Below are 27,702 nucleotides of genomic sequence, written 5' to 3'. Positions count from 1 at the left end.
AATTATAATTCACTGCAAACAAACAGTTGGGTTCAGAATAGTTTTGACACGCTTTGCTAAGATAGGAACAGGGCATCACAGAGGTGAGAGAGGTAGCGGTGACTGACATTGATACTATTGCCAAACACTTGATAGCATCAAACCCTGAGAGCGAGCATATTTCAGGCATACAAGCCTTAAGCTGTTCAAAAAAATCTGTCTGCCAGCAGTCAGGATCTTCAGCTGCTCAGCCAAATGCAGCCTTGGAAAAAGGTGTGCACGGTGCTTGAGCTGTGGTGAACAGTGGGTGAGGGTGGGTGCTTGAGGGTGGTGAGCTTTGGGAAGGAACTATGCAAGAACCCATTTTGTTTGTATATGAAGTTACATAAGGACATAAAAACAGCTCTGCTGGATCAGGCTAAAGGTCTGTCTAACCTAACATCCAGACCCAAACAGAGCCTGTGAGTGGAAGCCTAGGGAGAGTAAGAACAAGGGCAAGCATATACAATACTTCCCCTCAGTGTTCTCCCAGACTCCAACTATTTTCAGCTCAGGAACTTCCTGAGCCAGATAGAGTTTCTATGTATTTAGTAACTCTCAGAGGATTTCTCTTCCGTGAACTCTCCTTGAATCCATGCAAGCTTCTCATATCCACAACATCCTTTAGTAAGAAGATTCACAGATCTACTGCCTGTTGCATGAGGAGCCATCTCCTTCTGTTTGTTTTTCAGCCTGTCTCCTACTAATTCATGTAATGCTTCCTGCTCTTGTACAGGAAGGGACAGTAAAGACCCATCCCTGCTCCCAGACCACTCACAAGCTCAGGAACCTCTCTCATATACCTCTCAGTCATTCCTTTTCCAGCCTGAAGGTACCTGGCTGAGTTGAGGACACTAAACCGTAAGGTGGATCTTGTGAAGGACTTGGGCTGTTTTATCGTCCAGCCTCATTTGCCTTCAGACTCCAGAGGGCCTTGTTGTGTCTTGCAGATGTGAATGAAAGCCTCCAACTTGCTCAGGGCTTGAGTTCTAGCTCTAATGCTGCAAGCACCATGCACTGGCAGAGCTTTGAGAATATAAATAATAGCCTGCACTCAAATTCCAGGCAGGAACAGTTCCTAACCATGCCGTACACATGCACAAGCCATTCCTGGAAGCTTTCCATGATCCCATCCTCCCTTACACCTCCCCAGTTCTGCCAGCAACCCATACTCCCAGCTTCTCTTCCAGGGGTCTTGTGAGGTTATTCATGTCTGCAAGCTGCACTTTGTAGACAAAATTGTGGCTTTCTGGCAGTGACCAGCAACTTATCCTTTTCTGTCATTGTGCTGGCATGTAAATCCGTGGTGAGTGCCCAGGGAAACCAAGAGCCTGCCACCTGCATAAACATTACAGAGAACCTACCAAAAGCATAGTGTGCTCTCCCCTTTCTGTGTGTCTGTGTGTGTGTGTGTGTGTGTGTGTGTCTGTGTGTGTGTGTGTGTCACAGTGACCTTTGAGCACACCATCTAAAATAGCCCCATGCATGGAACCAAGAATAGAAAGAAAGGAAGGATGCATTTTATGTAAATGTAGTCAGAAAGTCTGCAAGACAAATTGCTTGAAGTGGTTCGAAAGATGAAGAAATATGACTCACTTCCAGAAGGAACTGTTTTTGCTGGGCTGGACTGAGAGTAGCGTTGTGTCTTAGGCATGTACATGGTTGCCATTAGGGCTTTCCTGACATCCACAGAGATGGGTTGGGCACCCTGGAAACTGTGTGATGGGCATGCAGAGCAGGTGTGCTTCATGGACACGAACGTGAGGGAGCTCTGCAAGCAGAGGATGCACTTGTTTATCTGCAGTGCAGGTTTAAACATAATATTTCCAACCAGTGGTACTAACATAAGGATTCTTGTCATGCTCTCGACAGAAAAAATTCTGCAAAGCACCTTTTTCTAGGCAAGCAGAAGCCGCCTGAATGGTTCAGAGCAGTGATGTATTTAATTAAACACTGTAGAGGATGAGGTAAACGTGTTCAGAGACTAACAAGCTGCTAGCAGAAGTCTCCTCTGCCCCCCAAGTTATCATCACTTATCTCCCCCGAAGCATGAGGGTTTAGTGTTGTTTATCAACACTTCCCCTGCGAAACACAGCTCTGTGTACCCTTATTTGTCACACAGGCAGCATTCTCTTCCCAGTGTTTTTCTTTCACTAACTCCTTGCAGCAACGAGCGATTTCACTGAATTAATCTGTGGCTGTTGACGACATCGGGTATTTTATTTCAGACCAGCTTTCCTCTCCATGCGTCACTGCCTGCTGAAACCAGGGTTGCTGCTGCATGTAGGAGAGCTGAGAGATGTTCTTCATGTGCAGCTCCATGGCATGCCCCTGCCCCACTGTGCCAAGGGGACAGCAGGGGCAGGTCCTCCCTCCTTGGCCAGGTGTGCAGTTCTGGAAGCCTCTTTTGGCCCGGGTGCGTGTCTGAGCAGGACCTATGGTTAATTGCCAGCTGACTTGAAGCAAACCAGAGCCTGGGTTTTCCAAAGCCCTGTTTCCATCCACATCCATTGAGGACAGGAATGCAGGTTCACCTGGAAACTGCCTTTCCCTTTTATGTGAACACATTTTTGTGCCGGTTAGGTATTTCCCATCTCTAGATGTCACATTTTTTCCACTGACTCCGCAGGCAGCGCCAGGAGTTTCAGCGAAAGCCTAAATCCATCAGCGCACCAGGAAGTGCAGGAAGCCAAAGAGCGAAGCTTCCCATCCCATTTTCAGCAGAGGGGTCAGAGCTGTCTGTGCCCTGTGGCGCGACGGCCGATTTACAGGCATCCCTTAGAGCCGGGACAGGAAAGCGCTCGCAGACGCGCTCCATCCCCGGCGCCCCCAGCCCTCGCAGGGATCCCCGCCCTGGCGCGCCTCTCTCAACACGGGGGTTTTTCCTTTCCCTCTTCCCTCTGCCACCTCTGAAGATGATGGGTGAGCCAGGCTCTCCCGCACATGCCGGGGCCGGTGGCAGGGTGGCACAAAGCCGGCATTGTGCACGCTCGCTGCCCTGAGAGGCGAGCTAATTGTCTTTCCCAGCTCGGAGCAACAATTTGCTGGCAGCCAGACTTGTGTCATTATATAACTGGAGATAGCCCGACTTGTAAACGGATCTCCAGAACATGTCTCTCTCCCCTTATTTTGGAAAAACAATAAACTCGGGGCTGGCTGACACCTTGATGCTGCTTGCAAGGTCTCTCCCTTAAAGGAAGAAATTCGTCCAGAGTACTAGCTCTCTTATCCGAGGCAATGGGAAGTCAGCAGGGGAATCCCAGGAAAGGCAGGAGTGTTAAAAATGAACCTGGAGATCTGCAGGGCTCCTTCAACTGCACCTCATGCAATGCAGCAGGCTTTCCTCCGACTGGGAAAGGAGCTGTGCAGGAAGGCTTTCGAAAATAAACCTGGAGGAGCCCAGAGAGCTTAAGGGGAGGAATTTGATTTTGTTCACTTTCCCTCCTCCCCCTGCCCAGCTCTATCCTATGCTAACCGCCGGCCATAAGCTGGTGAGAGAAAGGCAAAAGCCATCCTCACCTACTTCCATTTGCATTTCCATGCATGACTTCCAGGATGGTGAGAGATGCCCGAAGGCATCTTCTCCCAGTGACTGCCAGAGTTGAAGCTAAAGTGCATTATGTTGTCACGGCCACTTGTGCTTCTTAGGCTCCCTTTCCCCTCCTCATTGTGGTTGCTCTGGTGTCTGTATTCTCCTTGGGAAAGAAAAAAAAAACCTGCTCTCCCTTTCTGAGTTTCATCTTTCTGTGCTTCTGCACACGGTAGTATTGGTGGACAAAATTTATACTCTGAAAAACTGTTCCTCACTGACTGCAGGAAGCAAATTAATCTTCAAGTTAACTTCAGTGCTGGGCTCCCCAAGCAGCCATTTTGCTGACTGAGCCTGAATCAGGGAATAAGGATGGGGCATCATTATTTATTAGTCTGGAAACTCTGAATTTTCTGTGTAAAGACTAAAAAGACTGAGAGGAAAGGGCTGGTAGAGCCTGGTCAGAGCCTGCCTAAAAGCAGGTGTCTGCATAAGGACTGCACCTGAGTACCCCAGCACTAGAAATGGGCCATAAACCTTGTAATGATTCCTCCTTGTCACACCTTTTCTCTGCTCTTGGTGCTAAGCCTGTCTCTACTGTTTCTCTCTTCTGCCTCGCTTTCCCTGGGCCTCCAAAGCTCTGATCATCACATCCCTCCCCCAGAAAGAGGATAGAAAAATACTGTGAGACTGCTGGTCTATTATAACTTGGCAGCTGCTGTCTCTGCGCGTCCATCTTCCTCCACTCCTCTCTCCCCCACTGCTTGATTCGATTTCATAAATAAATACCCTGCGTATTGACGTCAGTGTAGGCCTTGAGAAATAATACTCCTGCCGCTTTCTCTGCTACACACCGGGAACAGAGGGGACAGGGAGGAGGAACAGAAGCAACAACCTCTTGGAAGATGAAGTCTTAATATTCTCTTAATGGCTTTCCTCCCCTTTCAGCTATGCCGCAGCTGCGAAGAAAACAAAGATTACCATTATCAGCGTGCCCTTCTGCCTTGAAACAGGACAATCAAGTATCCAAAAGTCCTGTTCCTGGTGATTTTTTTTTATTATTATTATTTTTTTAAGGATAATGGGGAGAAATCTGTCCTAGTAGCTGGAGGAGTAAAGACCACAGGTATCTGTACTCCTCACATGGAGCTGAAGAAAAGTGTGCCCAAAATGCTGCCACCTTGGTGAAAGTTGGTTCCTCCGTCCAAGGAGAGAAGACAAAAGACAGGATTGCCATTGGAATAGGTGTGATCTGGTATTTAGGAAGTGGCTTTATCTGGTGTTTGGGAAGTATCTGGTATTCTACCAACCAGAAGTGAAAAGTCACCATGGGCCTGCCAGTAGAGGCAATGAGACAAGAAGCTCAGGTGCTCTGGGGGAAGATATCTATTAACAAATTATTTTTTAAAATAATATTTACTTTCAATGACAAGCAAATCATGTAATGCAATAAGCTCCCTGGCTCTTGACTGCCTTTCTAAATCAGATCCTTTCAAGCTTGACACAGCTGAAGGATGTGGTCTTGTACAGAAGGAGCATGACCTTCATTTAAACAAGCTGGTGAGGGGACAGGGAGGCAAAGAGACTGTGCCAGTACTTCTCCCATAGAAAGGCATACAAATACATAGTTTTACAATGTAATCATTGATATCATTTCACCTCAGGGACTTAAAATTGTGAACTATGCTCTTTTTAAAGCTGGCCCACTAAGAGGCACAAGCATGTTCAAGAAAAAGGTGAGAGAGCATTGAAAAGTCAGCATAAGCTGAATTAATTCCTGGTAATTTTGAAAAGCGGAACAGATATTTTACTGCTGGTGACAGGGTGCATTTTCTGCACTTACCTTGGTTGCTCTGAGTTACTACAGTATTTGAATAGTGTGTTTTTCCACGTAGAACTGTGATATGCTTAATACATTCTGGTGAAAGCTGTGTATCATGTTGCCCTTTGCAGAACACACACAAAGACAGATGTTCTACCATGGGGTTCTCCTCTGATCACTGTTGCATGCTGTGCCTGGCCTGGAAACCCCAACCCAGAGCTTCAGGCAGCCAGATGAAGACCAGAACAACCCATTTTGCATGTCAACTTTGACGTCCCATGCTGCCCAAGTCAAAAAAACTCCCTAGTTCAGAAATTTCCTGCCTTCAGGCTATTGCTGGTCCCTGAGCCAGAGCCTGGCAGGTTGGAAACTTAACTTTCAGGCTGCTGTTGGCAGGTACAAGAAGCAGGCAGGGAAAGAGGCTCTTGCAGGGCTCTCTGCAAACTCTGACATGATTTTAATGAGCAAGTGCATTCCTTGGGTCATGCACAGCTGGGAGCGCAGCAGCAAAGCAAGCCAAGATTCCTGTGAGGACTTGTGCCTTTCCAGCAGGTTGAAGTTATGTCTGCCACTGAACACTGCCTGCTGACAGTCAGAGCATCCCTCAGCAGCCTGGGGGAGGGAGAGCCAATGCTGGCACCTTGGTGGCACTGACAGACCCCTCTGAGGATCTATTTATCTTTGAAAACCAGATTTTCCCCCTTTGTCTGCACGGGGAGCGATGGAATTGCTGTGCCACCCCAGCCTCGGGGGCCCTCTTTAGAAAATAAATAAAGTGGAAGGGGGAAAGGTATCAGCTGCCAGGAGACTGTTAGGAGTGGTTTGCTTTATTGATGCTGTGTTACAAATGAAAACCAAAAAAGGTGCAGAAAACATCTGAGTCTTGTCTACTGCTGAGTGCTTGAGTGAAATAATCCATGGTAGAACAGTACCTTTCTCAGGTCTCCTCAGAGCCACATAAAAAATCAGTGGACAACTGTAGATGCAACAAAGAAATCAGGTGACTTTTAAAAAGAGCAAACATGGTTTTTCCTTTACCTGGTGCAGCTAGGTCCTTCATTCAGTGCATTGAGGTACACCACTGAAAGACTGAAAGGTTTCTGAGAACAGGCAGGACTGAGAGGATGAGGCTGCTCCATGATACAGAGGAACCAGTTTGGATGCTCAGTTTATTGTGATGACACTAGTACAACTCACTGAAAGCTGGGTAACAGCTCAACTACATTCTGGATTGAAAAAGAAAAAAAAAAGAGAAAGAAAAAAAAGAAAAAAATACTAAGAAATCATGTAAAATGGGGAAGAAAAAAGTATCTCTTGGTTAGTTGTGTTTTTTTCTCCTGTGTCTCCCTCTATCCAGACAAACTCAGAGACGCTGACTTATATACTTTGAAAATACTGTGGCCAGCTCCACACAGAAATTTCTCCCTCTTTCCCAGTATCCCTCTGTGTATAACCTGGGAAAATACCCTCCAAAGAGCTGTTTTATGCAAAAAAACATTTGTCCTTTGCTGCCTGCAGAGCAACAAGATAATGCTGAGACCCAGGGGCCGGAGCTGGGGCTGGGCTAGGATGCAGGGTTAGCTTTCCCAGTTGTTCCTGGGTCTCTAAGAAGCATTTAGGACTTCTCTGCTGAAACTATCCTTTGCCTCCCCACCCTCTTGCATGTCAGCAGAGCAGTGGGTGGAGGTCCCTGCACCAGCTGAGCTGGACATGGAGGTGCATTAAAGCTCAGACATGCCAATTGTGCCTCCCCAGGGATCACTGCCCTTCACTGCTGCAGCCTCCCATGCTCCTGCAATCCAAATCCTGGAGCTGTGCCTGCACGTAGAGGCATCATGACAAAAATCAGAGCCAGCTCTGTCCATCCATCTGATAAAACATGGCAGGCTTGGGTTTGTTCTCAAGCCTGCTGTCTGAGATTCCCAGACTAAGCCCATGACTTACCTGCTACCTTGCAAAGAGCCTTTGCAGGCAACAGGATACTCGAGACAAAGCAAAGGTGCAGCTTCCTCCAGACTCCCACCCTCTGGCCAGGATGATGCTCAGAGGCAGCTTCTGTGTCTTCTTGCAAGTAAAGACAGTCCTTGACAAGCCAAAAGACAAGATGGCACATTTTGAAGTCTCTTGATTACCAAAGAAGTGAGCTGCTCTGGTCTGGCCCCATGGTAACTCCTGACAGGATTAGGCAAAAAAGAGGGTTTATGAAGAGCAGTGCTTGGAACCATCATCATCACCCTTATGGTGCTTCCAGCTTTGTTGCTTTACTTCCTGGGGAATGCAGCAAGATATTTGGCTGAAGATTTCCTTGCTTTGTAATCAGCTCTAAACACCCCCTATTGCAGTGGGTTAATACAAGGAGCAGAAAAGGACCAACGCTCCCAAAAGCAAAATTTCCATCAGTGACAACCAGAAGCCACAATGAAATCTGTCCTTACTCTTCATAGGGACACATTTTAATGTGAGGGAAACCTGTGCCAGGTCTTGGAACATGGTCAGAAAGGCAGACACATCCCTTCTGCACTTGCAATAAAGTACAAATCCAGAGGAAGCAGTCAGCCCTTTATCTGTACAAGACCCTCCCTGACCAACCACAAAAATCCCAAAAGGAAGAACTGTGCAAAATTTTTTGTTGTTGTTTATTGCAAATTTAAAAAAGAAACTGTTTTAAAACATGTATTTCCAAGGGTCTAAATCAGCAGTTCCAATTTTGAGATGGAAAACCTTTTCCAGCCCAAGTCATCTGGGGCAGGATGTTGGCTTGGCGAGGTCGTTGCCCCACAGCATAGCAGAGGCCTTGGCCATGCCAGTGAGGCTGCACAGTCAGTGTGGTATCAGAATGATTTACCAGATATGGGATGCTTGGGCTGTTTTACTCACAGTTTTACTCACAGTTGTTCTACTATCGAACTGGAACTGCAGTGTTTTACCTCCTATTTGCAGTGGTGCATGATGGTTGTATGTGATGAATAGCAGATCTTTGGATAGAGAAGTTTTATCTACCCTGAGAAACCAGAGAAGCTCCATCTACCAGGAAACCTACCTAGACACAACATTTCTTTTTTCTTTTTTCCCATCTTCAGTCCCCACCCAGCTTTCAGGTCCCGGGGAACAGCCCAAACTGGTAAATGCTAAGCAAATCCCAGCAGCTGCTGGGAAACAGCCCCAGATCTCACCAAGAATCACTGGGCAGATGACTGGGGGCTTCAGAGGGGCATCTGCCACAGGACTGAGGTTTCATAGTTGCATTTGAGGGTACCACATACTCTCTTGCAATTTTGAGCTCCAAAAGAGAAGCTGCAGTGCACTCTGTTCCTCCACAGGGAGTGGCTCTTGGCGTGGCCTTCTTCCCACCCAACTCTCACCCCAGGAGCAAAAATAAATGAAAAATAAAAGAAAAAGTCAGGCTTCATATTCTGGATGGATATTTATTTGCTTAACAGGTTTTCTTTTTTTTTTTTTTTTAATTTTTTCTTTTTTGGTACAAAGCATCCAGGAAAGCTTTTACTTCTCTTTTTAAAAAATAAAAACTAAGTTTTCTTTAAAAAAAGACACATGAAAAGGAAAAAAAAAAAAGTCAATTATTTGCAATTTCTGTTTTTATTCTGCCTTCCCACCCCACCCACTTCCCTTCCCCCTCCCTAATTTGGACTGATTTTCATTCTTTTCCATATATATTTAATAAAATAAATAAAGGATTTTCTTTGTCGTGTATTGCAGTGCCATTTTTTTAAACAAAGGCTTCATGGCTCAACATTGCAAGGTAATAACAAACAAAAGGATTATACATTAAATCCTCCCCCTCTCAAGACTCCCCCTAGCCCTCCCCTCCAAACCACGAAATAGAATACAATTCAAGTAGTCTTTTTTTTTTTATGTTTTAAATGTATGGATATATAAGACAAAGCAAGTACAGAACTGGTTAACAGAGTGTCCCCATTTTATTAGCAAGTGAGAGTATATTAGGGAGATGTAATTGATTCCCCCCCTTTTACGGTTCCTAGACAGATAATATATATTATTTTAAACCCAACCTATTTTACAGCCCTCTGCCCACCTCTCAAACCCATCCGCTCACCGAGTCCCGAGCCTCAAGCCAGAGGCTCTCCTTTCCCCCCATCCCGTGCAGCAGTCCCAGCCCGGGGCAGGTGCAGCCCCTCCTCCTGCGGGCCCCCGGGAGGGCAGCGAGGGGCGGGGGGCAGGGGGCGCGGGGCAGGGACGCGAGGTCCGGCGAGAAGGACGCAAAGGGCAAGAGAAGGAAAAGGAGATGGCAGGGCATGGAACTGCTGCCTCTGCAGGGGCTTGGTGTGAGGGCTGCCTGCCCGCCCGCTGGCCGGACCATCGGCACCCAAGAAAGGATAGGGAAGAGCAAGGTTCCCCATGGCTCGGGAAGCCAAGCTGCAGGGAGTCCAGGGGGTCTCCAAAACCCGGGGGTCCGTGCAAAAGCAGGGCGTTGAGTTCTAACTGGCAACACCTTCACCATTCAAAATAGTTTGTCTCCAGAACAGTTCCCTTTTAGTCTAAGTTGCGGTGGTTGTGTTGTTTTTGTTTTTAACAAAAAAAAGGATGCGTGTCGATGTATTCTGTGTGTGCGTGCATCTGTGTACATGAGTAACAGCCAACTAGCTCATATGGTCATGACCAAGCTATATTTCAGAAGAGAAAAGAAACACATTTATCACACTTTTCCTAAAACGAAAAGCTAAAATTTCAAGTTCAGTATTCGCTATCTTGTCCTTCCCTCCCCACCCTCCCTTGCTATTCCTGGGTTTTTTCCCTTCCAACTTACTTTAGCACCATAACACATTTTAAACATTACAATCCCTCTTCAGATACTACACAAAATGTCCCATAAAAATAGTGCTTTTTTGCCAAAAAAGTTATATAATATATTATATATATAAATCAACTAAATCCGTGGCAAATGTGCAATGCAGACGCCTCCTCCATTTAAAGTGAGCATCAGCTCACTTTTTTTTTCTTTTTTTCTTCTTTCCCCTTTCCTTTTCCTTCTCTCTTTCTTGCTTTCTCTCTCCTCTTCCTCTCTTTCTCCCGTCATCGGTGATTTCAAAAAAGGTGCAAGTCGATTTGGAATCTTGTAATGAAGCACACACACAAAAACGCAGATGGGGGCTCCTCCGAACTTCTTCTCAGGTACGTTTTTCTTTTAAAGGTGCAAAAGAAAGTTATAAAAATAAGAAAAACCATAAGAAAAAAAAAAAAAAAAAGAAGAAGAAAAAAAGTGGGGTGGGAATGAGGCAAAAAAATTTTATCCCTCAATGTTTCTCCCCGTTCTATTGTTTGTTGGTTTTTTTTTCACTTTATTGTCAAGAAAGACACGGAATGGACGCTTCTCGAGAAAAAAAAGATTAAAAAAAGAATTTAACTTCATATCCTTTTTTCCTCTTGCTCTTTCTTTTGTCTTCTGGCGTTGGCACTGGGGATGTCACGCAGCACCCGGCAGCAAAAAGTTCAAGTGCCAAACTGTCCCTTTGCAAGTACAGGTTTGGAAATACTGGGGGCGCGGGGGAACGAAACAGGTGTGGGAAACGAAACAACCCTCCCCCCCACCCCAAAAGGAAGATGCCGTGGGAGCGGTGCTACTCGCCACCGCCGCCGCCATCCCCTCCTTGCTGTGTCAGTTGTTTGGTTGGGGCCGGAGCGGTGTGAGGGTGCCCCGCCGCCCCGCTCCTCGGCTCAGCGGCCCCGGGGACGGAGGGGCTTGGGGGTCGGGAATCGCCAGTCCTCCCGCCCTCCCCCAGGAGATCAAAAATCGAGACAGCTGGTCAGGGTTCATTTCTGGGGGCCAGCCGTTTCCGGGGAGGCTCGTGCCGCTGGGGGCCTCTGGCTGGGCAGGGAGATGAGGGGACGGTGCAGCGCCTTGGCTTCCTCGGCTGCTTGCAGCCCCTCCGCCTGCCACCGGTACTGGCGAGCCCGCAGGATGTTGGGCGCGTCCCGCTGCCGCCGCTGGGAGCTCTTCTTCTGCCACACATCGTACTTGGAGTACTTGCCGTGCGAGGGCTTCTGGAAGTTCTCCTGCAAGGAGAGGGATAGCAATATTAGCCTCCACTCAAGCCTGCCCGCTCCCCAGCGAGGGATTCCCTTCTTGGACATCCATCCCTCCCATGGAAATATTGCCTCATCCCTGGAAACAGTCACAGAAAGGTTGGACAGGGCTCTGAGCAACCTGATCCAGTTGACGCCTATTGCAGGGCAGTTGCACTAGATGACATTTAAAGGTCATTTCCAACCCAAACCACGCTATGACTCTGTGACCCAGGCCACCTCTGGTTCCCCACCTTACAAGAGCTGACTTTTGGCAGGCCCTTTGGCACAACTTCCCGGTGGTGGCTGTCTCTCAAAAGCTCTGCAGAAACATCAGACCTTGCAGCTGGGGTTTGTTTTCTCCACCCACGGCCTTCCCATCTTTCCTCTCCCTGTTTATTTCAGAGGAGGGCCACCATCCCTGCACAGCCTCCTCACCTTGTTGAGTGCCGGCACGCCCACCAGGGAGGTGGCAGAGACGTCACGTTCCGACTTGACGGATTTGGCGCAGTACGTTTCCAGCAGAGCCAGGTCGCAGCTCCGGAAGCAGCACTCCTCCACAATCCCCCGGTTGATCCGCCGGTTATTTCGTCCCACCGGTCTACCTGCAACAGCAGAGACCCTGGCATTAGCCACCAACCTGGGCTGGACCCTCTCCCCAACTCCTTGTAGGCATCCTTCCACCACCAACCACCAGAGACTGCTGGGCTCCAGATCCTTCAAAAACAGCAGCGCTTCTCCCAGACCAGCTGGCACGCGCCCACAAACCAGCCAAGTCTCACGTTAAGACTTTCCCAGACAAATGCTATTGATGCCAACACGTGCCTCCAGCAGCAGTTTAGAGGCACTTTAAATGACAGGGGTTTATCTTCCTCCTGTATCTCTGGCACAGGTGGCCTTCTCGAGCGCAGCTGAGGCAAGGAAGCTCAAGCCCAGCCTGACTGCCAGCGCTGCGCCGATTACTGCGACCGTCTCCGATGTTGATACTGGCAGGAGAATTTTATTAGAAAGAAGCAGCACAGCGTTGTGGCTGCCAACCTCCCTCCGCCGAATCAACACTCAGGCAGGTGAAGCGAACCAAGGCGGCTAAATTTTACCAGATGGGACAGCTCTGAGACAGCTGCAGAAGGAATACAGGCTCCCACACCCGCCAAGAATAGCTATTAAACTTAATCTTTTAATAAGGGTTCCTCTCCCATTTCTGCCTGCAGAAAGATGCAAAAGCCCATGTCTGGTGCAGCAATGACCAAGTGCATTTCATATCACTGCTTAATGATGGCCAAAGCGCTCCAGAGGAAAAGCGTACACCAGTTTTACCATATTTCCTCTCAGTCTTGAAATAAAAGAGACAGGTAAAGTTGAATTTCTGATGTAAAGCAAATTGGCTTGGGAATTGTGCCCTCCAGAATGTAAACTGGCCCAAAACAAAAGGATTTTCTCCGCACTTTTGCATGTAGCACATTATACTGTTATGGGATTTGTAGCCAGGCTTCTGCACGCTGCCACGAGCACCTCTTCCCAGCACAAGGTGTTCCAAGGGAGGGAAACAGAGGCCAGCAACAGTGGGGCTTGCAAACAGGATCCGGTACCATATCCCAGCCAGCAGATTTAGGGCATAGGGAAAACTGAGAGAGTGGTGTAAGTGTAGTGCCTGACACTGCTGACTATGGAACGCTGAGCCCTCACCTCCCAGCTGGCCTGCAGAAACACACATGGCTGTCCACACTGGCCCTGTGCATGACCCATGATCCTCACCCCTTGCACTCCTGATGAAGCAGGCACTCAAGTCTTAGGCCTTGGTGAAGACTTAAGGTTGGCTTACATGGAGCTGACCACTTTCCCTGAAGGGTATCCCACCCTGGATGCCCACCCCAAAGTGCTTCAGGACAAAGTGCAAAGCACAGTTCTCTATGCATACAGTGCAACCCCACGTGTGAGAAGCAGCCCCAGATGTGCAAGTGGGATGTAGTTCTGTGCATTCAATGCATGTGACATGTGCAATGCAGACATGCATATTCAACACAGTCCTCCATGCACAACAGAGCACGACATGCTGACACGCAAAACACCATGGAAATGCCTCGCTGCTGCCTCTGTAATAGCCCTGCCAGGAGGGCACCTGCTCTCTGCTAAAATCAGTCATGTTCCTACAGGCCAGGAGCCCTCTGGTCCATGCTGGTGCATTTCCACCCTGCTCTGAGGTCACACACACACACACACACACACACACACACACACACACACACACACAGCATCAGTGTGCTGCATGATGGGGCAGCTGACCCATACCATGAGACCTGCCTTCGGGAGTAATTTCAAATGCTTTGTTTTCCACATTTGTCCCCCTTGTGCCACCACCTGCTTTTCCTCTAGAAGAATTTCAGGCATGACCTTTAATCATGCCCCACAAGGAGATGAGAAGGGTGGTTCCCCCTTGGCAAAGGTTCACCAAAGGGAGCCCCTGTTAGGAGTTTAATTTTCTCTCTCGCGGTCAACAAACACACTGGATTGGGCCCTCCCCTGAAAGGCAGGGCAGATGTGTTGCATGTCCACAGCTCAATTGATGCCAGAGTAGGCAACCTGGGTGGTGATGGCCGAAGGAGACAGGGACAGGAGCCAGCTTAGGGCCAGCTGCATGTATTATCCCTGTGCATACAATGCCCAGGGAGATCCGTGGGAGAGGTGCACTCCACCAACACCCGGCACTGCACATGGCCCCTGCCCAACTCCTATCAATCCCAGTGCTCAACTCAATCCATGGCAGGCTGCTGAAGCATTAAGCTGCTCCACAAAGGCATCCTGATATGGGCAGAAGGAGAGTTTAGAAGGGAAAGAGAAAAAATTCAAGTCACCCCCTCTCGCTAGCACATCCCCTAAGGGCTACATTCACACTCCCGCTGAACAGAAGGTTGCACAAGTGATGACACACATGGTTTGAGGAGAAGTTGAGGCTTTCAAAGGTTACATATCTCCTCTCAAAAACAGAAGTTTCCCACTTGCAGTTATGTGTTTGTATGGAAAGAAGAGAGGAGGAGAAAAACAATGAGGAAAGTGGGACTGTATTCACCACTTTGCCTTCAAGGGCTATTTCTGGCATGGGTACGCACAGGAAGATCACGTTAGTGTGTGTTTGCACATGCCCAGGTGTGGCACCACCAGGGTGAGCTCCCAGCAGGGACCACCACAGTGACACAGCCTCTTTCTCCCTGATTGCTGCCCCTGCCTGGCTGTCAGGCACACACGTGGCCCCCAGCCTCAGTGTGCTGCCCTTTTCCTCCTGCACAAAGCTGCTGAAAGCTGTTCCCCTCACTGGCACCACTGCTAGCTCCACCGTGACTCTCCGATAGGGCACGTTTCCCATTACATAATTGTCCGTACGGACCTCGCCAAGCACCACCACAATGCTCCAGGAAGAGTTACTTCAGGAAAAAAATAAGCAAACATAACAAACAGGGATTTAGTCTCAGAAAGTACCTGGAGACAACAGGACATTGCTGGCTAACAGCAATATTGCTGCTGACCTGGATTGGGAACAGCGTTTGTTCTGTAACACAATTTACACAGGGACTAAAGGTTGAATTTCCAGGGTTTTGCCCATGGGTGGCATCTCACTGTACCGCCACTGCCCAGGGAGGGTTTCGCCACTCTGTCCCTTGCCCACAGGGCAGATCTGTGTGGGCAGCAGGCTGCAGCATCGCTGGGGCACGCGAGCCACTTCCCATCACAGCAACGACCGCTTCCTCCTGAGGAAATGCGCTTCCTCTCGGCCTTCAATGAATGGCTAGGCTCCCTTTTCCCCAAAACTGTGCTTCACCAAAACATTCTACAGCACTGCCGAGGGCACAAGTCCAGAGATGCAAAGTCCAGTGATGCAAAGCCCAGTGATGCAAAGCCCTCCAGCTGTCTGGGGTTATTCCTGCCTAGGTATGGGCTCTCCTGACAAGGCATCCAAGAAGTGGCACAAAGCCAAACCCATTTCTGGGAGAACCCAGAGGCCACGTACCTGCAGCTCAGCTATGCCTCTGTGCAGGAATGGGGAACAGGAGGGTGCCTTCCCTAGCCCAAACACCCCACTGCTCCTGGCTCCCCACTCTCACCGGGGCCCAACAGATGCTATGGGGAGGGGTGCATGGTGCTGGTGCCACCCTGGCTGGGTCCCCTACCCTCCGGTCGATCAGGCGGTCAGCCGAGTGGAAGGGGACTTTGGGTGTAAACAGTCCCCGTGCCCCTGTCGCAGGAATGTTGGGAGCAACAAGGGGGCCTTTGTGCGGCACCGGGCCCCGTCCCAGTGCCCCCGGCCTGGCCCTCCCCCACCCCGGCACCGCACTTTCCCCCCTGCTTTTTCCTAGTATTATTCGGAGGAGCGGCGGGTGCGCAAGAATGTGCCCCGTCAGCACAAGCGGCTGCAAAGAGCTAAATTCTTATCAGCTGTTGGAAAGGAGGAAACAGGAGCTGTTGTTTACAGAGAAGTCGGCCGCCTCTCCCCCTGCAGCCCCTTCTCCCTCCCTGCCAGCGCTGCATGACAGCAACTTTAGGGCTGAGGCTTCCTCTCAGCCTGCCCTGCTTTTCACTCCAGGCAGGACTCAGCATCCCCCCATGGGCTGTGCCGCTGTCCCTGGGTGGGCGCTGGGGAGCCAGGGTACCAGCCCTGCCAAAGTGCCGTGGCAGGAAGCCACCACCTTGACAGCAGCTGCCAGCCAAGCCAACAGCCTTGAAAGTCACAGAGAGGAAGCATCACCAGCGCAGAGCAAAGGGTGCTCAGATTCAGCTGTAACCTGCCCATGCATGCCTGGGATAGATACAGAGCTGGCATCACCATGTCCACCATGTCCCATGGCTAGATAACCTCAGTGCAGCTCTTCTGCAGCCCCAGCTCCTGAAGACAGCTTTAACATTCTCAGCCCCAAGCACCTGCCAGCCGTGGTGCTTCCCAGGACACCATCCATATACGCATCCCCCTTGCACTGATGCAAAGATCGCTGTATTTCACAGACAGCTTCGCTAGCAAAGTGCTCTCTTGCAAGAATGCAAAGCATCACAACTTCTTAAGTACTTGCTTCAGAAAAAAAAAAACAAAAACAAAAAACAAAAATATCCCAAACAAAACAGATTTTCATACAGTTTTTTTCCAATATTACCAGTCAGATGCTTCAAAACCCTTGTCCAGCAAGCAGGCCCTCAGGTACGCAGAGAACAGGCTCTCCAAGTCATTTATTTCCCATGTGAACAGCTGCTTTAGCACAGGCTGCTCATCACGTCACACTTCCCATGCTGTGAGGTGCTGAATACAAACCCAGGCTCGGTTTTAAACTGTAAACTCACGATGGTGCAACATAACTGTGTCCTACTGCATCTACATGGTGACAACAGTGCAGCCATGTGGGTTTTGGAGTGAAGATGAACATGGTCAGAAATAATCATTTATGAGGTCAACTGATGGAGGTAGAGAGGGAAAAATTAAGTGACATGAAGATGTCCAAAACCATAATCAAGTAGAGACATTGCCCAAACATCTTCATCCCTGCATGGCACAGGCTGATCAGATCCTGAAAGGGTTAAAATATTGGACTGTGCTTCATCCCCAGTACCTGGGCTCACCAGAAATATTCAAAAAGGTCAAGAGGTGAAGGGGGACAGGAGAGGACAAAAAGAAATAAAGTAAGAACCCCCTTGCAAACACCCGACTGGCCACTTGGCACCAAGAGACTTGTCTGCCTTCAAAAGTGTTTTTATTTTGGCCTGGGCAGCTGGGTTATTTGAGGTGAAAGGAGGTCAGTTTGACCTTAAAACAAAAGCCCCATTCCCTTTCATCCCCAGAGAGAGGGAGGAGGGAAGAGAAAGCAAGAAGGGGGACAGATGCTCCTCTACATATAGAGGGAGAGGAAGAGCTGTGAGAGCGGGAGAAGCACTTGCCTCTTTGCCATGCTGGTAAGGGAAGGGGGAGATGAAAAGAGGAAGGGCAGCTGACACACAAACCCTCACTGCTTGGCTCCATCACAGCAAGGAAGTGCACCCAGAGCTCCCCAAAAGCCTGCCCAGAGGGCCATGAGAAGACCCCGCTGTTCAGCCGGGATGGGCAGGGGGATTGCCCTGAGAGAGCTGCAGTGTCACCTGCAGCCCAACCACCTGCCCAAAACTGAACCTGGAGCCCTTCCCAACCTCAGCCCTGCTGTGGCTGGGTGTGCTATCCCTATGCCTCTCTCTACCCAATATCAGCAGGCAGCAGAAGACAAGTCTGGTAAAACACACATGTTGGGAAGGGACATCCAGGTTGGAAAAGGACATCTGAAGTCGTTTCCCAACTTTGCAGCACCCTACTGTTCCCTGCACAGGCAGACTGGAACAAGGAAGAGGCTGGCTCTCAACTCCACTCCTCAAAAAAAACACCCTGTTTACTTGAAAGTGACTTTTTAATTCCTTTTTCCAAGGAAGAGGCAAGACTGCCAAATGCACCATGTGCAGCTGGTATCTCCATCCTCTTCCCCCCATTTGGCTATGTATCTTCCCTGTAGTCAGTCACCCTGTGGCTCTGTCCTCAGTGGGGAACAAGACACAGTGTCTTCCCACTCCCAGGAAGAGCAGGGGACCAAAACAAGGTATCACACTTAAGACACCTTTGTCCATAGATTACTGAGCATCTATTATCACTGGTTTACTCCTCATCCTCCCTCTTTACCAGATAATCCACTGTACTGCAAATGGTCCAAAGACCCAAAGCATCCTGGTGGAAAGCCCGCTGCAGTCAGCTGGTCTGAAGCCATCTGCACACTGCACACAACAGCAGTGCTGCATTGTTCTGCATTAGCTGCACTGCAAAGGGGCAAGACATCACTCTTCAGAAACAAGTTCACCAGTGGTAGCTGGGAGATCACGAACCTACATCACAAAGTTTTGGGTGCTGCTATAACCAAGCAAAGCCTAGCCAGGAGGGGAGAGTGCTCAGCTTCCTGTCTGCTGTCAGGATGCAACGCTCAGGCAGCAGAATTTCAAAATAAACCAGGACCCAAGCTCAGCAGAGCACTGGCTGCAGACACCCTCGTTACTGCAATGACTTGCCCTTATCACCAGTGAACCAGCCACAGTCGGTTCCCCAGACACATTCGACTTTCCCGAGCATCACCTGTGGGACCCATGGCACCAGACAGTCCCCAAAAACAGTGCCAAGTGGATGCATGTCACCCTGAGCATGTCCATTTTCTTGCTCCTCTCCTGGCCTACTGCCATATACAAGGAAATCTTGAAAAGCACCAGGCTGGGAAGCGCCTCCTTTCCCTCCCGGCCCGGCTCTGCTGAGGTGAGGTGTGGGGGCAGCATCCTGCCTGCCGCTGGCAGCTGCCCAGCACTTACTGAAGTAGAAGCCCCTGTCCCCGCAGACGAACTGCAGCGTGTCCACCAGCTCCCCGCCGCAGAGGGTCTCCGCCGTGCCGTAGGCGGCGGCCGAGTCCAGCGCGTAGGCCAGGAAAGCCAGGAGCAGCAGCAGCATCCGCCTCGCCGCGCACATCCTCTGCACCTGGGGACAGAGGGACAGCGTTAGCACCGCGGGACGGACCCCCTCTGCCACCTCCCCCCCGCCCACAGCACGCCGGGGAGTGGATGCCCAGACATGTCGGGATGCCGCTGCTGCAGGGAAGGACCGGCAGCGCTGCGACAGCCGCTGGGGTGAGGCCAGCTCCCTGCGCTCGGCCCGCCGGGCAGCAGCTCTGGGCGGACAAGGTTTGCATTGAAGCGGTTTTTCCATTGGAAAATCCCACTTCAGCCTACCTCTAAAAGGCTTTTATTTTCCCTGCTCTTTCAATGGTGTGATTCTTTTATTTATTTTTCCCCCTATTTAAAAGGGAATTAATTAAAAATTATTATCAGTCGGCATTTGTTTTTTCTCTTCTGATGACAGGTTTTCATGCCCTGTCTGCAAATATGGCTGTGCAAAAGTGAAATCAAGTGAAGCTTCAACCTGTCCTAGAGCTGCTTTTGAGGAAAGCTGGGAAGAACATCTTTTGTCCCGGGCATGGGCATGTGGGACAGACGAGGCTCAAGCAATCAGGAGGCTGATTGCACAAGCTGTGTCTGCTGACAAGAGTTGGGACTGAGATGACATCCCTCAGGAATAATGTGGTCCCGTGGGAAACACACCTGAGGCATCACCAGGGAGGGGCAAGGCAGTGTCAGAAGATCCTTAGAACAGAAAATCCCTGGATATTTGCTAACTAGCCCAAAGATTGTGCTCCAGCAAACAGCTTTACCTCTGTATCAGCTTCTGCAGGTGTAAGCAAGGGTGCTACTGCCCCACTGGATGGGGCAAAACCCATGAATGGTTCAAGGCATTATAGTGCCTCGGTGATGAGCGTCACAGTACACGTACAGCCAAATAACGCTGATTTTGACCAGACAGGTAAGCTCAAAATGAAGAGAAGCATATCAAAATAGCAGACGGTGTGTGGCAACCCTAATCTCATAATATTCAACCAAGACACTAGGTTTCACATCCAGCTTTCATCACCATAGCATCTGATCAACTCGAGAATAATATCAGTTAATGAATATTACCTCACCCCCCCGGGATGCTCGGAGATGGAGCTGAAGCCCAGGATAGATTAAATGACTCGCCCAAGGTCACAGGGGAAGTCTGCAGCGCAGCCAGGAAATTAGCCCAGCTCCCCCGAGGCCCCGCTACGGTCCTGCCAGCAATAAAGACACCCTTGCTCCCGAATTTTTAGTAGCACGTAGCTCAAATTGTCACCGCTAGAAATGCATCATGCTTACAAGTCATGAGCTCTGCTGAGCAGCGGGAGGACAGGGATCAGCAGCAGGAAAAGCCAAAACAGAGCTTTCAAGGTCTGGGTGGGCTGTGAGGGACGTTCCCCATGCTTGAGTTTTGATGGCCATAGTATTGCTCAGCCTGTGCTGGCAGAGATCAGGCAGACTGGCCAAAGCCCTCCAAAGCTCTGAAAAAGAGGCAGCAGCCCTGGGAACAAACAGGTCTCAAATCAGCAAGTAAGGGGACCAGGACCAGCTTTTCCAGTAGCAATGGTCCCTTCAGCCCTGCAGGGGCTTAGTTCTGTATTACAGTAGGAGCAGAGGGATGGCACCAGGCTCTGACACCATGCTGCCAAGCTGCAGTGTTTTACCACCAGCCTCTTTTCATCTCCATTTTTTAATCAAGTGGCTCACAGGTGTTTACTGGGCCTCCCCAAAATAAACACAGCATCACTTTCACTGCTGGAGTCATGCCTCTGGTGCTGCAGCATCAGGAGCCAGATCTCCAGCTGACAAAAGACCAACCACCTTGCTCCTGTCCCATTTTAAGCCTTTTTTTTTTCACATGCAGATCCCAACTGCTGGTGTCCCCAGGTCTCAGGTACTGCCAGCGCTCACTGCCGGGGTGATGGATTTGTCACCAGCCAGCGCTGCCATCGAAGGCTCTCAGATGGGACTTCAGGACACCCACATGATCCCGTGTCCCCAGTTAGGCTCATGCTGGCTGTGGGCACTGTGGCTAATGAGCAGACTGCCTGCTGGCCTCCTCAAGCCAGAACCAGCCCTGACACGAAGGGGCTGATTGGTGGCACAGGTGACAAACACCATTTTTCCTCCACATTCATTCTAAAGAAAAGGGTGAGATGCTCTGAAGCAAGGGGAGAGCAAGATTTTGTCAGTGGGTGATATTTGATGCTGGGGAGACCTGATACCTTCTGTGGAAAAACACTTGTGCTCTTCAGAAAATACCTGCTCCTGCAGAAGCCACACTGCAAGCCTCTGGCAGCCTTCCTGCCTCCACTGAAAGCTCTTTCCAGGTGCCCACACATCTTGTAACTCTGGCCAGGAGTGACACAGCAGCAGGAACAGGGAGAGCCCCAGTGCTGTCAGCCAGAGCATGGCTAACACAGAGGTGAGAAATGCAGCTAAGTCCACCTTTGCCCAGGTTACCAGCCACCAGCCTTCCCTCTGCTGTCACCTTGGCATCTCCCTGATCCTTCCAGTAGCTGTGTAATGAGATACCAGCAAAGCAAAGAGCATCTTTATTTACTACCCAGTGCTGCAGTTTCTCTCCAGCCTGATGGAGCTGCAACCCAACGCCATACGCCCTTCCCTCTCCCTTTGGCCCTACTGACTCTGCTAATGAAAAGCCCCCAGACTTCACACAAAGGCTACAGAGGTTCCCAGGGTGCCATCACTGGCTCAACATGTCCCAATAACCTTCCAATTATTAGATCCTTGCCTCCCTCACAAGCAGGGACAAGCAGACCCATGCAGGAGAGCTTGCACACACCTCGCCAGAGCAGGTGCTGCTCCCCAAAACAGGGTGTCATGGCACAGCTGGGTATGTGTAGCCCACTGGTTAGTGGAAGCACCATGGCAGCTGCACAGGTTGCAGGAACTGAATGGCTGCTCAGCATGATGAACCTAAGCCCTTTGAATACCTCCAAGACCTCATTCTCCACTGGAAACGTGGGACAGCACAACTTTTGGTTTCTAGTCCCGAGCATTAGGACAGGCATGGTCTCTTCAGCTGTTGAACATGAGCAAATTCACACCAATGGCTGGAAGAACCTTCATATTTTGTTAGAAAGCCTCTCCTACGTGAAATGGAACAGGAACAAGGCAGCACAACAGAAGCCACTTCCCCAAAGGACAAGGTCCTGTCCCTGCTTGAAGAGGCTACAGCTACCAGTATCCCATTCTTGCCAAAGCAGGTTCAACCAACCACACTGACTGCTGCTGTTCCTCATGTGCCCAGGTAGAGCCCAAAGGCTTTGGGATGCAGTGGGAATGGCAGCACGAGACACGCCAGATGCCAAACAACCTGAGCACCAAATTCCTCCTAAGGAGGGCTTGGACCCCCCACAGTGTGCAAAACAGTGATGCAAGAGGAACTTCTTGGTTGCACAGGTGACCTGTACCATTATGGGAATCTCAACCGGAGCGCCTCTGAATAACCCACATCTGAAACAGCATTATCAGCGCAGAAAAGCTCAGACAAGGTATCAGCACACACTGCTGGCCTCTCCCTCCCTGGAGAGCCTCCCTGGCTTTGCTCTCCATCCTTCATGCCCCTCTCATGTCTTTCCCAGCATCCCCAGCACCCCACACAAAGCCAGGCTGGTACTGGAGCCAGCTCAGCCACAAGCTGCCACGTGCAGGATGTTCCTGCCTTGGAGCTCCCGCGTATTCCTGCCTTGCAGCATATGCCACTGCACCCATGGCCAGGGACCCCCAAACACCTCTTGGCAGCCCCTAGCCAGCAGAGAGGTCCAACAGAAAGGGTTCTCTCTGAGTGGCTGTGGTGTGCTGGGAGTGAGCCCAAGGGCAGGTCTGCAGTGGAGTCACCCTCCCACTCGAGACCATTAAAGGATTTTTTCAGGATCTGCTGCTGAATCAGCTGGATCCACAGTTTCTGTCCAGCTGCTGGGGAGTTGGGGGCCAAGAGGCCACAATGTGCTAAAAGGCCCAGTTGCCAAGTCTCACAGTACAGCTCAGGCATCCCTTGCATCCAGGCTTGTGCTGAGCAAACCAAACCATGATGCCTCTTGGGCAACAAATATCTCCCCAAAAACAGAGACAAAACCTCCTGTCTGACCTAATTCCTTCTTCAGTCTGGCCTTCATTGCAATTTAATATGAACAGAACAACGTAGGAGGGAATTGACAGATGGCCCAGTCTCTAAAATTTGGATTTGGACAGCAAAAAGAAAAAAAAAAAAAAAAAAGAAGAAAAAAAAAAGGAAAAAAAGAAGTCTTACTTCTTTGTGGAGCAGTACAGCATTTAAAAGGAAGCATGGCAAAAGAAAAGTCATCAGCCCAGATCCAGTGGCACGTGCCAGAGGGGAAAATCCCAGTTTACACATCCCAGCATCCCTCACACTCCATCCTTTCAACAGGAAAGAAAAAAAAAAAAAGAAGAAAAGGGCAGACTGATGTTTCACTACTCTGACAATTGCCTGTGAGAGACGCTGAACATCTGCCTCTCTGCATTACTCCTCTCCGTGGACAGCCCCAGGAGAGTGGGGAGCTGACCCGGTTCTGAGCGTGGCAATCCTGAAGGAGCAGGATGTGGGCATGTGCCAACCTCACAAGTGCCAAGTGAATGCTGCCCCTGCCCACATGGCAACCCAACCTCACACGAGGCGCTGGGCCGTGATGCCCTGAGGTGCCAAGGAACAAAGGGATAATGGAAGCCAGCGTTAGAGGCAGGTGCCTTGGCAGCTGAAAACCACCCAGGAGCTGCATCTTGGGCAGAGGCACAGGGATGACGTGCCCAGCAGTACCCAAAGGCAGAGGAATCACCTCATGCAATGCCACAGAAGAGCCTCTCGTTTCATCTGAAAGAGAAAGGAGATTTCCAACCACCCACAGCTTGGAAGAAGCAAGCTTCAAAGCACAAAACTTTTGACCGCTGAGCTGTCAGGTGAATAAAAACTACTCGGGAGGACCAGGGGTTTTGCTGTTTAGCTCAGGTTAGAAAAAAATAAAATACCTTCAGATTCTTGGCACCTGGTTTGCGTGACATTCATATGGCTGAGGCTGGCAATACTGCTGCTATTTTTAGCCCTCACTTTTTTTGTCTTCACTGCTTGTCCCCATCAGCAGCCCACTCTGGCCCACGCCGGGGGTCACCTTTCTGCCTTCCATCCCGTGAGCCCTGGCAGCACCTGCCACCTCTGCCTGTGGGACAGGGGCTGGGGCAGGCAGGGCTGCATGGTGCATGCCTGCACCCCATGTCTGTAAGTGGTGCAGGAGAACCACTGGGCCTGTGGAAAAATCAAGCTGAAAGAGGTGAATGGGGTATTCAGTACCATTTACTCACCCCACTGGGGAGTAAGAGTGTATTGCATAAATTTTGGTATGCAGCCCAGAAATATTTGATTTATTGTATTAAAAAAAAAGGAAATGCAATCTTGCTTAACTCTTCTAAAGACAGCTGGCAGGACCCAGTGAAGGGATTTAAGTCCGTTTTAGTAGCCTCACTTAACTCCTTTCTTTATTGTTCCTCTCTCCTTTCTGCGTTCCCTTCCAAAACCTGGAGTATATCAGGGAAAGTTAACAGCAAGTTAAGCTGTTAAATCAGGAACTGTGGTGACTGGAGTCTACTGGCAAGTGATATTCCCACAACACGTTGAACTTGCTTTATGTCTTGGCAGAGCAACTTTAACCCTTTCGGAGCCAGGCTGTAACGCTAAGGCAGACTTCCTCTCCCGGTGCCCCCCGCCTCTCCTGACCCCTCACACAACCATGCCGAGGGAGGCTGATATCGCTTTCCCCACTAAGACACCCATCAGCTTTTAAAAGCAAAGACAATCCAAAGAAGGATTGGAGAGGTCAGCCCCAGGACACGAGCTGGGAGAGGGTGGGCCACTTACAGTGCTCGTATGCACTGCTGGAAACACACCAACTCCTCGGTCCCTCTAAAAATAAGACCTCACCTGCTGTGTTTGCTTTATTTAAAAAAAGAAAAGTACAGAATTGCTTTTCTCTGGTGCTCCATGATACAAGCTGGGCTTGTGCTGAAGCCTACAGGAATCAAGGGGAAGACACGCACTGACAACTCCGGGTTGACTGGTCAAAGCAGCAGCCCTCCAGCCAGGCTGAAAAAAAGATCACCTGTCAGAAAGAGCGCTGGGACACACACGCAGACACATTTTGGCTCTCAAATTTCATGCAGCGGTGGGAGGGGACCCGCGGTGTCAAATCTTTTATCCCTTAATGAATTTGCACAGGAGCTGGGATAGCCCCTTTGAAAGGCTGAGTGAACTTGTGTGGGTGTCAACAACACGGAGCAAGATTTACAGCTCTGACCCGTTCACCCCCACCAAAATTGTCAAGTTGGGTCCAAAACAGCACAGTGGAACTCAAATCAGAAGTGTCAGTCAGTTTTATACCTCCAGATGTCCTTAGCACAAAGTCAGCCTTAACAAAACCCCACGACCCAGGCTTCTCAACTCCACTCTAAATCAAGGCAAGAGGAGGAATAAAGATCCCAACACATTGAACCCTGCAAAGTAAAAGGGGGGGAAAAAAAGCCACCCACATACACACACAATCTGACAATAAACAAACTCAAAGAAAAACAGGCCTCGGTCTCCCAAGCACATCCCAGCATTTGAAAGAAAACTACAGATTTTGTATAGGAAGCTTGGGTTGAAAGCCGAGGCTCTCCCGAGGTGTCTGTTTAAAACCGCCTGTTTAAAACCACCCACACAAACCTTGTTTTTACACTTGATTGCTCCACACCACCCTAGCGAGACCTGGCGTATCAGCAACCCGGGTGAAGTACCCCTGGCTGGAGGCGAGGCAGCCACATCTGCTGGTACAGTTACGCTAAATCCGAGTTCCCTCATGTGCCCCAATTCCCTACTGCTCAACAGAGTGCTAAAACCTTTCCAAGTTGCGCTCTTAAAACGATTACTGTAGGGAAAAGCAATCGGGAAGGAAGAAGAAGGGAAAAAAATAAAATAAAATAAAATAAATCACAGAAAGTCGAAGGCTGCACGCCAACCATTAACTCTCACTCCATTTTGGCTTCGCTTTCTTGTTTTTCCTCTCTGTATTTTTATCCCTCCCGAGACCAAACACACCGCAGTGTTTTGCAGAAGAGAGTTTAATAATCTCCGCTCTCTCCGGAGCCGGAGAGCGGCCGGTCCCCGCGGCCGCCCGGCGCGGAGGGAGCTCGGCGGGCAGCCGGGGGCCGCGCAGCCCTGCGTGACCTCGCATAGCCCCGGCCCGGCCCCCGCACGGCCGCGGCCGCCCGCACACGCGCGCTGCCGCCCCTCCGCCGCTCCCCACGCGGGACCGCGCCGGCTCCGCGCCCCCGCCCGCCCGGCCCCGCGGGCAGCGTCCCCGCGGGCAGCGTCCCCGCGGGCAGCATCGCTGCCGGCGGGCGGAGGGGCCCCGGGGATGCCCCGCGCACCCCACCGCAGCGGGGCCGCCCCGCCGGCCGCGGCTGGGCCGGCGCTCGGGGTCCCTCTAGTGACACGCGTGAGGACGGCGGGCAGCGGGGCCGGCGCGGCTCTGCCCGGCGCGGCTCGGGATGGCTCAGCGGTGCCCGGGGCGGCACGGCTCGGCTCGGCTCGGCTCGGCGCCGCCCGGCGCGGGGAATCCCACCGTGCCCTGCCCGCGGAGGAGCGGAGCGGAGCGGAGCGGCGCTTACCTTGGCACTGCCGCTGCTACTCTCAACTTCTGGCGGCGGCGGCGGGCCGGGGAGGAAGGCGGGCTGCCGGCAGCGCTCATCCGTGTGTGCCCCGGCGCTTGACATGCTGCTCTCCTGCCCTGGCAGCGATCGCGGCTTTGGCTTGCCTTTCCCGCGCCCTGGCACGTTCTCCTCGCCTTGCCTTTTGGTATGTCAAGTCCCTGCTGGATTTTGTCTGAAGGATGTTATTTTGTTACGATCAGGTATTTTGTTATTCTAGAGAAAAAGCGAACGAGCGCTTTCCTTTCCTCTCCTTTTCCTTTTTTTTTTTTTTTTCCTCTGGGTTGTTTTTCGCCCCTTTTTTTTTTTTTTTTTTTTTTTTTTTCTTCCCTTCTCCTTCTCTCCTGCTTTGGCTGCCCCTTGGGTGGCTCTCACTTTTGTGTTTACTGCGTGCTTGGTCGGGGCGAAGGGGCCGCTGCCTCACTGCCCGCTGCTCCCGGCTGCTGCCCCACGAGCGAGGAGACAAGCAGGCGCTCCGGCTTTTATACCTTTTATACCCCCCCAATGGGCATGCTCTCCCGGCGAGCACCAGCCCGGCCACGCAGCCAATAATGTTGCAGAGCGGTCTAACCCCCTCTCTTCCCTCCCTCCCTTCCTTTCTTCCCTCCTTCTCCCTCGTAACCCTCCGGAGTCCAGCTCGGGAGGGAAGAAGGGATAGAAAGTTTCTGCCGCACGCTTTCTTTGCGTGCTGCTACCCGGGGAGGGGGCTTTACCCCCTCTGCCGGCCCCGGGTGGGAGGGGGGCTACGCGCATCCGCGGCCGCTCCGCAGGTGAGGGGTAGAGCTGCGGATCCGCACCCCGAGCCCCTGCCCAAAATACCGGGGGACACCCCTCGCTGCGAGGTGGCGAGCCCCGAGTCCCGGCGGGGCGGGAGAGGGGAGATCGCCCAGTCCGTCCTCTCCCGGCTGCCCCTGTAGGTGCCCAGGGGCACAGGTGTCCGCGCCGGCCGCCCCACAGCTCGGAGCAGCTCCCGGCAGAGGCACGGGCGCTCCGGCCCGGCCCCCGTGCCTGCCCCGCTCGCTGCGGGCAGCGAGCCCCCGCCGCCACCCCTGCGCGTCCCTGCGGACAGCATGGACGCTGCCCCTCCGCGCCCGGCTCCGGCACCTCGCAC

General features: G+C 51.0%; 1 protein-coding gene across 1 annotated transcript; it reads right to left on the bottom strand.

Annotated features, from left to right (window-relative positions):
* Positions 1 to 9,288: 9,288 nt before the first annotated feature.
* IGF2 (insulin like growth factor 2) lies at positions 9,289 to 27,057 on the bottom strand. The gene is made up of 4 exons (XM_086895617.1): positions 26,553 to 27,057; positions 18,759 to 18,921; positions 11,850 to 12,016; positions 9,289 to 11,402 (listed from the first exon to the last, which is right to left on the bottom strand). Exons 1-4 carry the CDS (start codon positions 26,655 to 26,657, stop codon positions 11,160 to 11,162), a joined length of 678 nt encoding a protein of 225 aa, XP_086751743.1. The 5' UTR covers positions 26,658 to 27,057; the 3' UTR covers positions 9,289 to 11,159.
* Positions 27,058 to 27,702: the final 645 nt, after the last annotated feature.

This window comes from Cyanistes caeruleus, chromosome 6 (genome assembly GCF_971803275.1).
Source record: "Cyanistes caeruleus chromosome 6, bCyaCae1.hap1.1, whole genome shotgun sequence".
Classification (NCBI taxonomy): Eukaryota; Metazoa; Chordata; class Aves; order Passeriformes; family Paridae; genus Cyanistes; species Cyanistes caeruleus.
Note: the sequence above shows the minus strand (reverse complement) of the source record. Positions and strands in the feature narration are given on the sequence as shown.

Bases quoted from the DNA above. Each gene is read 5' to 3' on its own strand.
- IGF2 (XM_086895617.1), bottom strand. From the start codon at position 26,657: ATGTCAAGCGCCGGGGCACACACGGATGAGCGCTGCCGGCAGCCCGCC. The intron at 18,922-26,552 runs GTAAGCGCCGCT...CTCTGTCCCCAG, and splicing joins GTAGCAGCGGCAGTGCCAAG to GTGCAGAGGATGTGCGCGGC. The intron at 12,017-18,758 runs GTAAGTGCTGGG...CTGCTGTTGCAG, and splicing joins GGACAGGGGCTTCTACTTCA to GTAGACCGGTGGGACGAAAT.